This window comes from Monodelphis domestica, chromosome 3 (genome assembly GCF_027887165.1).
Source record: "Monodelphis domestica isolate mMonDom1 chromosome 3, mMonDom1.pri, whole genome shotgun sequence".
Classification (NCBI taxonomy): Eukaryota; Metazoa; Chordata; class Mammalia; order Didelphimorphia; family Didelphidae; genus Monodelphis; species Monodelphis domestica.
Window position 1 is genome coordinate 346,235,743 of NC_077229.1, and position 15,189 is coordinate 346,250,931.

Below are 15,189 nucleotides of genomic sequence, written 5' to 3' on the forward strand. Positions count from 1 at the left end.
TTGCTCTATTTCCTTACTTCTTACTTCTTTGCAAATTGGCCTCCCTCACCATCATTCCTCCCTCACCATCATTCAACTGAAACTACTTACTGCAAGCTCATCAGTGACCTCTTCTTTTTTAAAAACGTTACTTTCCATCTTCGAATCAATATTGTGTATTGGTTCCAAGGCAGAAGAGTAGTAAGGGCTAGGAAATGGGGGTCAATTGACTTGCCCAGGGTCATACAGTTGGGAAGTATCTGAGGTCAAATTTGAATTCAGGACCCTCTATCCCCAGGCCTGGCTCTTTATCCACCGAGTCACCTAGATGCCCCTACCAATGACCTCTTAATTGCTAATTCTAAAGGTCTCTTCTCAGGCATCATCCTTCCTGATCCCTTTGTAGGTTATGACCTTGTTGACCTCTCTCCTCTCCTCCTTGATGCTTCTTCTCTCTCCTGCTTCTTCTCCTGGCTATCTGATTACTTCAATCTCTGCAGGACCATCACTTGTCTTTTATTTTTTATATGGTGGTCTGTTGGGACTCCATTCTGGGTCCTGTTCCCCTTTTACTTCTACCTCATTGGGCTCAACTCTGCTGTTAACTCCCCAATCTACATATCCTGCCCTCAGCTCTCTCCTGACCTCCAATACCTAGGAATTGTTTGCCCAAAGAAGAAAAAACTCAGGGAATGGGGTAAGGGGAAAGGAGGAGGGGCAAGATAGTTGTTTTCAGATATCTGAAGGATTTCCATGTTGTGGAGAGATTGGATCTTTGCCTAGTCTTGGTGGTTAGACCTGGCGCCAATGGGTAGTAGCTTAAAAAGGCAAATTTAGATGAATACGAACAAAAAATCTCTTCGATAATGAGAATTGTTCAAAAGTAGAATGAACTGCCCAAGTAGGCAGTGAGTTTCAAGTCAATCAGAAGTTCTCAAACAAAGGCAAGATAACCACTTTTGAGAGATGTCATAAGAGGGATTCATATTTTGGGTAGGGGGTAGATGAAATGACACCTGAGGTACTGTTTAATTCTAAGATTCTCTAACTCTGAACCAAGTCTTATCTGCTATATTGTAGTAGATACCTATTTCTCATTGCTACCTATTTCACATTGCCTATGGTAACTTCTACTGAACTCTTCTAACTCTTGAATTCTTCTACTTCTATTTAATTATTCTATTGAATTATATGAAGTTCTATTGATTTCTGGCCCGTGTATATTACCTAACTGGTATGTATCCTTCTGCTGATCCAAATTCCTAGTCTTGTAAAATGTCTAGCACAATGCTTGACACATAAAACTCCTATTCCCTCCATCCCTTTTGTCCGTCCCCACCACCACTCAAATATTAGCACAATAACACATTTTTCTCCTAAATAGTTACACATCACTTTTTTAAAAAATCACCCTAGAGAACAGTATTATATTGTAGAAAGGGTCCTAGATTTGGAGTCAACTCTGAGTTCAAATCCTGGCTCTACTATTTACTGTCTGTGGGATCTCAGACAAGTCTCTTCACTTCATCCTCAGTAGAGCTTGCCAAAGTTGAAAGATCTATAGACATAGAGTGAGGTGATGGGTTCATACTAATTTTATGGATAAGGGCAAATCACAACATCTCAAAACTTCAGGTTCTTTATCTATAACATGGGGTCCACAATCTTTGTATGATCTACCTCACAGAGTTGTCATTTGCATATTCCAGAGCACTAAGATTTTTAGGACATCATTTTCTACTATTTCTCAGAAGCAGGAATGCTCAAATGAAAATTTCTAGGATTACAAGTTAATGAAAAGGTTTTTTGCAAGCAACACCTGTTACATGTGAGCTCTATGTAATTTTGCTAGAAGAAAAATCACAGGCTAGCATAATTCCAATAATAATATGTGATAATGCAACCAGGCAATCATCTGGTGCTAAAATCATAAAAAGAGCCACTAGTTTCATGAATGAAGCATTAAAATAAGAAATTAATTATTAGCATTTTTTGGCCTCTATTTCTAACTGGGTCTCAGATTATTTTAGATAGGCACTCCTGATTTCTCTGTTTATTTTCTCAGTTATATCTACAATATAATTTTAACTTTTAAATGTGCTATTTGCCAAAAAACAGAGGGGTATCATAGAATCTACAAGAAGGAAGAGTCTTTAGGGACTGCCTACTCCAATCCATCCTATCCCTGAATAGAAATCCCCTCCGTAGAATATATGGTCATCCATCTCTGTTTAAAGAGCTGTACCAAGGGGAACTCTTTCAGTCCCAAGGTAGCCTATTTCACTTTTTATAGTTCTAAAAGGTAGGAGGTCAGAAGTTCTGTATACTAAATGAGACCAAAAGAGATCATGTACATAAAATACTTTTGCCAACCTGAAATGCTAGCTAGAGTTATGCCAAATTTCTAAATGTGTCCCTTTACAACTTCCTGCCACATTTCTCTTTCTGCTCTGTGGGATCAATAGAATCAGGGTAATCTCTCATGAAATATTTAAAGAAGGCTTCCCTGGTAGAGCCTCAATTGACAATTGCAGTCCTACAAGTGGTTCTCTTTTGTCCCATATCACCCACACGAAAAATCAAAAGTAGTGGTCACTCATGTGGGAGTCATTTCTGAATCAGCCATCTGTGTACAGTCAGATCATCAACTACTTAGAGCAAAGATAAGTACTGATGCCAAATTAAAATCACAGATCTTGGGCAAAAAGACTTCTGAAGCCATTTATTCCAAATCCTCCAAAGTTACAAAAGAAATTCAAGCCTTGAAAGGTAAATTAATTTGTCTAAGAACACTCAGCATGGCCATCAGGATTTGAATCCAGTCCTCTGACTGCTAAGAAGACATCATATAAAATCACAAAAGTTATTCCTTGATCCATTTAAACAGGCTATTCACTAAAAAATGGGAACTTGGTAAAGACAATCTCTTACAATACATTGATAAGTTAAACATTTGGATTTCAACTCTAACTCTAATTTGGGTAAATGGAAACAGCTGAGAATAGCAACTGGCCCAGACCAAGAAATCTGTTATGAATGCAAGTTTTGTTCTTTTTTTTAGGCCCTTACCTTCTGTCTTAGTATCAATGCTAAGAAAAAAGAACAGCAAGGACTAGACAATTGTGGGTAAATGGCTTGCTCAGGATTGCACAGTGAGGAAGTATCTCAGGCCAGATTTGAACCCAGGTCCTTGCAACTCCAGACCTGCTACCCTATCCACTGTGCTGCCTAGCTGCTTCTGCAATGCAATTTTGAAAGCAGAAAAGAATCATTTTTTTTAAATATCTGAGAGGGGAAAGGATACCTATAGAAAAGAAAAAAATCATAAATGGTATGAATATCTCCAAAAAATGACTGAGAAAGCACTATCAGCCACCATGGTGCCAAGAACAAAATACCTGAGTTTGAAATCAAAGGATTTAAGTTCAAATCTTGTTTTTATCATTGGTTGGTCAGCTATCTGACCTTTGATAAGAAGTGGGGCATCTCTGGGCTTCAGGTAGAACAGATAAAGTCTAAGAACTTTTCTTTTCCAAATCTATAATACAATAAATCTGTTTCACATGAGACTTACTTTCTTTCTTCTATAAAGTATTTATGAGAAGGGTCCATGCATCTATCAGTGAAAATATGAGGCTCATGAATATTGGGATGAGCAAGTTTTCACAGACTATTATCTACAACAAAATGCATCTCCTCAGTAAGATGACTGAAAAATGTAGAGAATACAAGCTACCACTTTTATTGTTTGTAAATTAAAAAAAAAAGATTTAGTAACTGAATCAAACATGCTTTTAAAGCAATGACTCTTAACCTGAAGGTCATAGAAGCCTCACGGTCCATGGATAGATTTCAGGGGAAGCAAGAATTTGAATGGGAAAAAAAATTATCTTTATTTTCACTAATGTCTAAATGAAATGGATCATTTTCTTCAATTATTTAAAAAATGTTTTTCTAAGAAGGGGCCCATAGGTTGCTAAAGAATTCTATGAAACAAAAAGTTTAAAACATCAGTTTTAAAGATTCCCCTCCAACAGTGGGTCTCTGGTATGATTTACTATTGTGTGAAACTTCTTTATAGTTGAAACTAGAGAAAATTTTGTTCCATGGTGCTCTGATCTCAACACCAAACAACCCAAATCTAGAAACATGCTCACTGAACATATTTTCTATTGTCAAGTAGAATATTCTGCAAAGAAAAGATGTTTTCTGGAGATGGAGAGGTTCTCCACATGGTTCTGTTTTGGGATGGTATTAATGAATAATTTCATTAAGCCCCATAATGCAACAGGACTTCCTCAACAAATGAGTATCCACAAGAAATTAGCCTAGCAACACATGCAAGAAAAAAAAAGTCAATTAAGAACGTATATTATCTAGATCATGATATGTGATTGGTAATGCAATTAAGTTATTTCATATATCACATATTTCATATATCATATTCATATATATATGCATATATATCATGGGCAGGCACTGAAAACAGTCATAAATTGTACCAGGTATGTGCTAGAGTCAGCTCAAACCAACCCATGAGACTCAGGTACTTACTGTTGTTCAATTTTTATTGTGAGCATTTAGACTTGGGGAATCAAGAAACCTATAATCAAGGATTTATTATTGTTTTGCTGATTATTTAGACTTTTAAAAGTGTTAATGGTGCTTCCCTAGGAGATGCTCATTAAACATCTACCAGCAGACCCTTCAACTGTACCTAGGCAGAATAGGAAATTGGTGGTCTGGTTTCAATTGTGTCCAATTCTTCTAGAACCACTTTGGAGTTTTCTGGCAAAGATACTGGAATGATTTGTCATTTTCTTCTCTAATTCATTTTATAGATGAAGAAAAACCAAGGCAAACAGGGTTACATGACTTGTCCAGGATCACACTGCTAGTAAGTGTCCGAGGTCAGATTTTATTTTGAGACTCCCTGACTCCAAGCCCAGGGTCCTATCCACCAAGCCATCTAGCTGTCCATGAATAGGAAATAAGAGAGGAAAAAGAGGGTTGAATGACAGTTGAGAAAATGTAGAATGGTTTCAATGAAAAGCAGGCTGCTCCCCGACAGGAAAAAATAAAAAACAAACCACTTCGTCTCTTTCATACTAATAGATTCCCAGTGATGCAATGTGACTACAAATCATTGAGCATCAAAATATTAGAAAAAATTACAACTGCAGATGGCCCAGGGGAAAAGGAGAAATGCAAAGTGGTTATAAATGTACCAAGAAAGAACTAGCATGAAAGATACCTGCAGGGAAGAAAAATGGCAGAAATAGCAATGGTCCATAAGCTTTGAGACTAGAGATCCCACTGCCAGGCACACAGCTTAATAAGCCAAAGACAAAAAATGTTCCCATATGCTCCGCAATAAACATAGCAGCACATTTTGTGGGAGTGAATATTTGGAAATAAAGCAAAGGAGGTTCCAATCAATTGGGGAATGGTTAAATAAATGATGGCACATGAAAGCAATGAAAGATCATTTATTACTGTGCCATGAGAAATTATGGCAATATAGAATCCCATAGAAATGCTACATAGAATCGAGAAGCATGGGAAGATGCTTTGGCTTCTATAATCATAAATTTATAGCTGTGAGGAATCTCAAAGACCAATCACCTTATTAAAGATGGGGAAACTGAAGCCTACTGGCCCTTATCCAGGTTGTAAGCATATGAACTAATGCAAAGTAAACAGAAAAACAATAAACACAACTCTAATGATTTAAATTGAAAGAAGAAAAAGACTGAACAGTAATTATTGTGACCCTAAGAAAGAGATGGGAAAATGCACCTCCCTTTATTTTTTGCAGAAGTGGGAGATTATGGATCAATTAATAAGCTCTTGGTGGCATGATCCCTGCCTACGAGGAATTTACAATCCAAGCAAGGAGACAATATGTATATAATTTAGGCATATACAACATAAAAAATAGCTCAGGATAACTTTGGATGGAAGGCAGTAACACCCTGGGGGGACTCAGGAAAGGTTTTATAAAGAAGATGGTCCTTGAGGTAAGCCTCAAAGAAAGAAAATTAGGAATTCGAAGGAAGAGAGAAAGAATGCTAGGTATGAGATACTGATAGGGATCTTGTGGAGTTCAAAGAGATAATGGATATAAAGCAATTTGTAAACCTTAAAGTGATAAGCAATGCTGCCACCATCATCACCATCATCATCATCATCATCATCATCATCATCATCATCATCATCATCACTAGCATCCAATCACCTGGCCTCAGTCTGGGAATGACTTCATTGCCTGAACCTTCTACTGAACTCATGCTATGCTCAAGCAGTGTTTTTAGGATAATACAAGGATTTGCTAGTAAATGTTTAATAACAAGGCTGGGATGAGGTAGAGGGTGGAATATGTACATACTCTTTTTAAAAATTTTATCTGCATTAACATTTTCTTAAGTCTAAATAATAAAAAAAAAAATCCCAATAAATCAAGTCCTAATTTGTAGCCCAATTTCTGACTTTCAAAGACACTGAAGAAAATTTAATGAATAGCTCTTGGAAGTGGAGAGAGCTGGAACCAGCACACCCATGGGAATTAGCAATGCAAAAGCATAAACATGGAAAATAAAGTGCCATGTATGAGGCAAAGTAAGAAGGCCAATTTGACTGGCTCTTGGTATGTGTAGGGAAATATTGTATAATGAGTCTGGCAAGGGAGAACAAGGCCAGATTGTGAAGCCTAAATACTAGAGGAATTTATATTTGATTCTAGAGATAATAGGGAGTCATTGAAGTTTATTGAGCAGGGAAGTAACATAGACTTGTAGTTTAGAAAAACAAATATAGAACATCGAATACAATGTTAATGTATTGGTTAATTTTGCTAAATTCCTTTTTTCTTTTCTATTCTAAAGGATATTTGATGAATACAGAAGAGGATATACTCAGAAATAAAGATGGTACAAAAATAAAAGATATCAATTTTAAAATTTTTAACAAAAAACATCAGAAAGATATGAATGGTTGAAATAGGTGATAGGCCTTTCATGTAGTAACAGTAAAGGCTAGCAGAACAGTATTGGAAGGACTAATACCTACAACATAATAATGATGATGATGATGATGATGAGTAGTAGTAATAGTAGTAGGCACCTTGCTAAGCTCTTTACAATTATTATCTCATTTGAGTCTTACAACAACTGAATGAGTGAGGGGCTCTTATTACCCTCATTTTACAGATAAAGTAACTGAGGCTGAGAGCTTGAATGACTTACCCAGGGTTATCTCTCTAACAAATGACTGAGGCAGAATTGGAATTCAGGTTTTCCTGATTCCAAGTCCAGCATTGTCTCTCCTCCCAAACCTAGATGTCTCTAAAAAAGCTTCAGAAGACCTATAGTGCTTAGGATCATCCTCCTGGGGAGGAAATAGACAACAATTGCAAAAGATGAGCATGTGTGAATGACTTGTTCTCTGCCCATTGGAGAAAATACTCCCATGGTGAGATCACAGGTCTCTGAAGTCCAGAAGAGCTTACTAGTGTGAAGACTGAATTTACCTCTCCCCTGATTGTAACAATGAAGGTACTTAGCTCTTCCTTGATTGTGAAGATTGAATTGTAATTCTCTATTTGTTGATTTAATCCCCAGAAATGTAAGCACAGTACTTGAAGTTGAGTGGGAAGATCTGCCCATGTTAGATCTGATCACCAAGGGTCTAAATCTCCCACTTAATCATGATGTGGGAGGTCTGTGACCCATGTGTGCAATAGTGGGTAACAAATTAGAATCAACTAATTACCTTCTGGGCAGTCCTAGAGCAGAGCATCTGCTGTGATTGGAAGATGTGAAATTTAGGTAAGGTGACACAAGAGAAAAAGATCTTTAAAAAGAGGACCACGGAAGGGATTCAGGATGGAAGAACTCTGACTTGGAGTAAAGACTAGAGGACAGACACTTGAGGAGAGACTGGAAGAAGAACTCAACCCTGGAAGAACTCGTGCAGGAGACCTCAGACTGCTTTCCTTTTAGAAGGTCACCATTGGTGAGTAAAAGGCTGACTTATTGACCCTGCCTATGGGAAAGGCCCATAGTCTTGAGACTCTTTTCCCCTGGCTGGGGCTTAGAATTTCTAACTGGTATCATTAGAAGCCAGAGCATGCATTCTCTCACTCTTTCTCTTTTCCTCTCTCCCCTTCTCTCTCTCCCCCTCTCCCTCCAACCCCCCCCCCCCTCTCTCTCTCTCTCTCTCTCTCTCTCTCTCTCTCTCTCTCTCTCTCTCTCTCTCTCTCTCTCTCTCTCTCTCTCTCTCTCTCTCTCTCTCTCTCTCTCTCTCTCTCTCTCTCTCTCTCTCTCTCTCTCTCTCTCTCTCTCTCTCTCTCTCTCTCTCTCTCTCTCTCTCTCTCTCTCTCTCTCTCTCTCTCTCTCTCTCTCTCTCTCTCTCTCTCTCTCTCTTCCTTAATATCTTCCCTCTATTGTAAATAAACTACCATAAATTCCATTTACTTTAGTAATTCATTTTGGGATTTAGAAATTAAATCCCTGGCAACCACCTATAAAAATACTCAGAGTACAACCACAATTAAATTTAACACTAGGATATTTTCAGGTAACACAGTTAAGTAATGAGTACCTGAGCTAGTACTAGAACCCATGTTCCTTTACATCCTGTGGTACCTGATACAGTGCCTTCAACTTCAAAAGTACACAACTGAAGTTTGCTAAATTTAACTGAATTAATGTAGAACCAGATTTAGAGAAGTAAGGGAAAACATTCAAGGAGTTTTGAGAAAAGATATTTTCCAAGGCTTAATTAGCATGTCTGTTTGTGAGCCTCTTATTATATTTTGCAGGCCAGATCTGTGCTTCATTCTTTCTATAGAGCCAGAGGTGCTGCAGGGAAGATTCCTATAGCTGTGGAGTAAAGGACTTATGGATAATGGACTTATGAATATTCAACAGATCAGCAAATATTTATTCAATATTGACCTATGCTTGGTATATGTGCTGCTGAAGCAAGCATGCAACTTTGTGCTTAGGACCCAAAATATGAAGACAAAAACCAGTGTCTGCCCTCAAGGAGCTTACAACCTAGTAGAGTAAGTCTGCTTTCTTTTATACAGCCTGCAAATTGTTACTAATTATTTTTTTACATTTTAAAATACAATAAAACAATTTAAAGTATAAAAATCATTCCTAACTAGAAGCTGTACATAAGCAGGTGGCAGCAAGATTTGGCCCATGAGCCATAGTTTGCCAGTCCTTGTACTAAAGGAAAACAACATATGCACAGATGAGTAAATGCTAAATGCATTCCTATTTGTATTTGGAGAGGAGAACAATAGGAAAAAGGAGGATCAGGAGGAGAGACTTGAACTGAGCCTTGATAAAAGATTCCCAGACCATCTGCTTAAATGGATCTTGTCTCACTTGACTAGACTTGGAGAGTGGAGGATATTCTCTGAGGTCTGTCCATTGCTCCAATCTATTCCACTACTACCCCAAGGAATATACTTGGTGGTCTCCAACTCCTACCGGCCACCTCTAGGTATCATTACCACTATGACTCAAGTTTACCCCCGTTTCCTTTTACAAATCTCTAAGTTTCTTTAAGATGTAATAACAAGAACAGACAATTCCATAAAATAAAATGATCTTACAAGGATTTTCAGCTTCAAAGCCTGGGTCACATTTTCCATTGCGTTGACAGCTCTCAGAGTCTCCATTCCAGTGGTACCCAGGGATACAGGCACATTGCCGTGGGAAGGTTTGATTGCCAGGGTGAACTACTGTCAGACCTTTTCCTGAGAGGGAGAAAAAGATTTAAAGACAAGATTCCAATATTTTCAGACTCAATTATTTGCAGAGGGGAGAGGAGACAGGAGGATTCTTGCTATATCTTTACTGTTACTGCAAATCCCAAACTCAAAACCATCAAAACAAAGCAGGATGCCCTAGCCCCTAGTAGAAGATGGTATGCATGAAGAGTTCAAGATATTTGTATTTAAGATATTCAAAGTCTCTTGATCTTGTCACACTTTTGATGTTGAGTAGAGAAGTCTCCAGAAAGGTTTTCCCAAACTTTCAAAGCTTAATTTTTTTTTTAATTTTAGTATCTGCACTGCCAAAGTGAGCACTTAAGTTTTTTAAACAACATTACCACTACTACTACCACCACTACTACCACTATTACTACTACCACCAACACCACCATCTTTACTACTACTACTTACTCTATTACCTCTTTTTATTTACTTTACTGCTATCTCTTATTTATATAAAACTTTAAGATTTCCAGGTGCTTTTCTTACAAATGAAAAATAAGAAAGGGTAAACATTATAGTCCAATTTTACAGATGAAGATACTAAACTCAGAGATATTGAGTGACTAGCTCAGGGACATACAGATAGTAGGTAACAGTACTGAAATTCAAACTTAGTTTTCTTTAGTCCATGAATATTGGAACACCAGTGCACTTTCCACTACAGTACATCACAATATAATTCAATACAACAATCATTTATTAAGTGCTTACTATGAACAGAGTTTATCATTTTAGGCAAATGAAGAGGCAATAGGTTTAGACAACGTGATCTTTGCACATCATGGGCTACGACACATATATAAATAACTAGAACAGAGAATAGAACATAGTAAGCACATAAAGAAGGAACAAAGTACTGAGTGAGCTCCAAGTAGGACAAAGTCTTTCATAATAGGAAACTTTTATAGAAGTAGTGACATTTGAATTGTACTTTTGAGAGATGGATTCAACAAGTGAAGGGATCACAAGGGAAGGCATTTGAGAAATAGAGAATTCTGTGAGTTGGGGGTTAAAGGGAGGGTGCAGTGAGGAGTCTAGTTTGGCTTGGAAAAAAAGAAGACAGAGAAGGGAACAAATGAAATAAGAGTAGAGAAGAGGGTAGGGCAACAGATAATGCCAGGCAAAGTAGCTTGAACTTGACCTGGTAGGTGTAAAGAATTTTGAGCAGAAGAGTGACAGAATATACATTAGGAAGACGATTGACCTGGCAGTGGTATAAAGCATAGATGGTAGCAGTGAGAAAAGAGAGAAGGGGGCAAATGTAAGAGATATATTGGCAGTAGAATCTGTGGGACCTAGCACCTCATGGAAATAAGAAGTAAAGGAGAAGAAAGGGTTCAAGATAATGCCAAGGTTTTGAACAAAGGAGACTGGATATGAATAGTAGTGCCCCTCACAGAAATAGCAAAGAAGGGAAGAGGGGCTAGAATTTAGGGTAAGGCAATATGCTTGGTTTGTGCCAAGTCTTTTTTAATTACTCTTGGGACATTCAAGTAGACAATTTATTGTGGCAAGTTGGAGGGGTGGACTGATTATGGGAGACAAGTCAAATTTGGCTATCAATTGTATAGCCTTCCTAGTTGATGCCTTAGGAGCAAACAAGATTTCAATGAGGGATAGAGATAAGGGGAAAGGAGTAGAGGGAAAAGGGAGAGAATCAGAGACACAGGCACAGACACAGACATAGACACAGATACAGAAAGAGATAGAAGAGTTCCGGAGAGTATGACAGAGACAGAGACTGATCTATATAGAGAGAAGCATAGAGTCAAGAGCATAACCTCATAATTTTATGATATTCCCATCTTGATGGGTTGGAAAAAGGACAAAGATATTTCCCAAAGGAGACAGTGAACAAGTAGTTAAAGAGGTAGGAGGAGAACAAGGAGAGGTGTTTTGGAAGAAAGGGACCACCAGGTCAAATTAACAAAAAACACTTGACACTAAGGTGATTCATTCTTTGGTCATGACCACCTATAAGACAAAGAAAATTATAAAATGTGTCTCAGTCTTTGTACCCCCCTCTTATTCCTGCAATAATGATGACAGAATGACAGAAAAAGAATAGAAGGTACACAAAGTTATAAGACCATCTATAAAAAATAACATAGGAGGCAGCTGGGCAGCTTAGTGGATTGAGAGCCAGGTCTAGAGACAGGGGAGGTCTTGGGTTCCAATATGGCCTCAGACACTTCCTCACTATGTGACCCTAGGCAAGTGACTTAATCCCCATTGCCTAGTTCTTACCACTCTTCTACCTTCAATCCAATACACAGTATTGATTCTAAGAGAGAAGTTAAGGGTTTAAAAACATTTGAAAAAATAACTTAATTATTGGTACTACATGCAATGTACACATTTTAGAACCTAAAGACCTAAAGAATCTTGGCTCTGATACTTAAATGTGTATTCCTGGACAAATTTGTGGCACTGTGTCAAAAGACTGAGTGAAAAGCCTTATAACTACTTGGATAGATCTCCATCAAAGATCTAGGGGAGAAGATAGACAAGAATCACATGACCTGTCACAGTGGACATGGTATCTACTTCAATGAGATCACAAGTCAGCTGATGATGAAGCGTGGCTATGAGGGAGAGAAGCAAGAGGGATGGGATAATCAATGGATGGAGTAGAAGAGTCAGTCCTATTTTTTTTTTTTTGGTTTCTACAAATGGAGAAATGAGCCAGTTTATGGGTGTATGGAAAGAAATCAGTGTAGAAGATATAAAAGATGCATGAAAAATAGCATAGTAATGGAAGGGGTGGGAGATAATGGAATCAAAGACACAGGAGGAGGGATTAGGAGATATAATTTTTCTTCTCTGACTTCTGGGGGGATAAAAAGAATGGATTATAATGCTGGGAACTTTTGATGTATAAAGGAGAAGAGGTGTATAAGTTTGATGTATAAAGGATAAGTTTCCATCAGAGACTAAGTGGAGGCTGCTGGAAGAATTAGGGCTGAGAATGGCATTTAGGTATTTGAGAAGACAGTCACTAACAGAAATAAAATATGGAGTCAGTCAGGGTAGTGTAAAAGGATTGGCAAGATGTGGCAAAGGCTTTGCTAAGGTTTCACTTGTTCAAACTAGTTAGAGAATATGATGTTACACTTACATTTTGATTAATGGCAGATGGGCAGATCCTGGCTGACCAGTTTTGGCTAAATTTCAGTATAAACCCCTAGAAGGCAGGGATTGTTTTATTTTTGCATTTGTATCATTATCCTCGCTCTCTTGCATGTAGTAATCACTTAATATTTATTTCTTGAATTGAAATTAATAAATATATTTAATATTCAAATAAGATGGAAAAAATACATCAGACCTTTGGTATCATACAACTACCTCAGGCACTAATCATCACCTGGCTATGTAGATATAAAATGTGGCAGCATTAGAGAAATGAAAGCTGGAAGGGATCGGAGAGATCATCTGGATTAGACAGATGAGGAAACAGGCTCAAGTGATTTGTCCCAAAGATTAAATATTACGTTAAGGGAATCTCCCAAGGGTGGTAAGAAAGAGAGCAAAGACAGGATCCCAATCCTCTGCCTCCTAAGTCATCCACGTGGAGTTAAAGCTTCACTGACACTAGGACATATACCTGAGTTACAGTTTTTGCATCAATTCTTGATATCCACTTTCCATTGGATTTTTTTCATCAAATCGTAGTATAAAATGCTTTTTAAAAATCTGTGAAATTTTAGTTTTTACTTTATATTCTGAATAAATAGAAGTTCACAATAAAAAGAAGTTCACTTCATGGGGGTGGGGCTTTGGTATTTATATAAAGGCATAAGACAATTCAGTGATTCAATTCAATAAATATTGATTAAGCTCTTACCGTGCACAAGGCCACAGGGAGAGAAAAGCCAAAAATGAAATAACTCCCACCTTGGCAAAGTTGAGTTTGGAGACAAATGACCACAAACAAAATTAATCCTTGAGAGAAGGCTGAAGGCAGTGTGGCACAGTGGGAAAAACAACAGATTTTGAATCTGAGAACTTGACTTCAAATCTTTGCTCCAATTCTATCTATTTGCTCATGAACAAGGCACTTAATCTCTCCTGGACAGTTTGCTTATCTGTAAGGGGGCTGGGTTTGAGGACCAGAGTCAGCTAGGTGGAGCCACAGTGCCCAGAACTCTGGACCTGGAGTCAGAAAGACCTTAACTCAAATCTGTCCTCAGACACTTACCAGCTGTGTGACCTTGGGTAAGTCACTTAGCCTCTGTTTCTCTGTTTCCTCATCTGTAAAATAGGGATAATAATAGCACCTTTCTTAGAGTTGTGGAACCAAACGAGCACCTAGTAGAAGCTATGTAAATTGCTTACTCCCTTCCCATCTCCTCTAAGGTCCACTCCATCTCTGCCTGGGAGCATCTCTCCTACCCAGAAGGGTCCTGCCTGCCTTACATTCCCCACTGAAAGCCAAATTACTCTTGTGCCTCAAGTTCCTAAAGTGTTCATTGTAGCTGCAAAGAGAAGCCTGCCCCACAATATCACACTCTTAAAGTTACATTTGCTGTGGCTGGGGAATCCCTGCTTCTATTCATGGCCCTAATTCAGATTAGATCTGTGGGGAAATTCCCAGTTTTTTCTCTGTTCCCACATTATAGAATCTAGTTCGGCCCTGCTGCTTCCTACTGGCATCAAAGCAAATTCACGACATATGTTGTAAGGGGCCTGAATTCTTCTCCAGAGGGGAAGCCAATAAAACACTCACAGAGTTTTGGGATGGAACACTTTTCAATCTACACTTATAGACAAGAAGAAAGCCAGCCTCTTCTGAAGTATAATGGTATTCTAAAAAAGTCTAGTGTAGGCTTCAGCTTCAATAGCTTCAAATCATACCAAGACTTTGGGACAACCTATATATATATATTCTCATTGATACTTTCTTCTCTCTAGCTGAAGTATTAAAGATGGCTTTCCCAGTTTTCACCAGCTTTTTAGAATAAGGAAAAAAAGGAGAGTGGAATGGAGAGAGAAAAGAAAGGAAGAAATGAGAAAGGGAAGGAGGAAGGGAAGGAAGGAAGGAAGGAAGGAAGGAAGGAAGGAAGGAAGGAAGGAAGGAAGGAAGGAAGGAAGGGAGGGAGGGAGGGAGGGAGGGAGGGAGGGAGGGAGGGAGGGAGGGAGGGAGGGAGGAAGGAAGGGAGGGAGGAAGGAAGGGAGGGAGGAAGGAAGGAAGGGAGGAAGGAAGGAAGGAAGGAAGGAAGGAAGGAAGGAAGGAAGGAAGGAAGGAAGGAAGGAAGGAAGGAAGGGAGGGAGGGAGGGAGGGAGGGAGGGAGGGAGGGAGGGAGGGAGGGAGGGAGGGAGGAAGGAAGGAAGGGAGGAAGGGAGGAAGGGAGGAAGGGAGGAAGGAAGGAAGGGAGGAAGGAAGGAAGGAAGGAAGGAAGGAAGGAAGGAAGGAA

At 38.6% G+C, this 15,189-nt stretch overlaps 1 protein-coding gene across 1 annotated transcript in view; it reads right to left on the reverse strand.

The window, feature by feature from the left end:
* Positions 1 to 15,189, reverse strand: part of TNFRSF11A (TNF receptor superfamily member 11a) — a 122,991-nt gene that overhangs the window by 46,994 nt on the left and 60,808 nt on the right. The window contains exon 4 of the mRNA XM_007486859.3: positions 9,608 to 9,751. Coding sequence (XP_007486921.2) covers positions 9,608 to 9,751 — 144 coding nt within the window. The remainder of the gene's footprint in view (positions 1 to 9,607; positions 9,752 to 15,189) is intronic.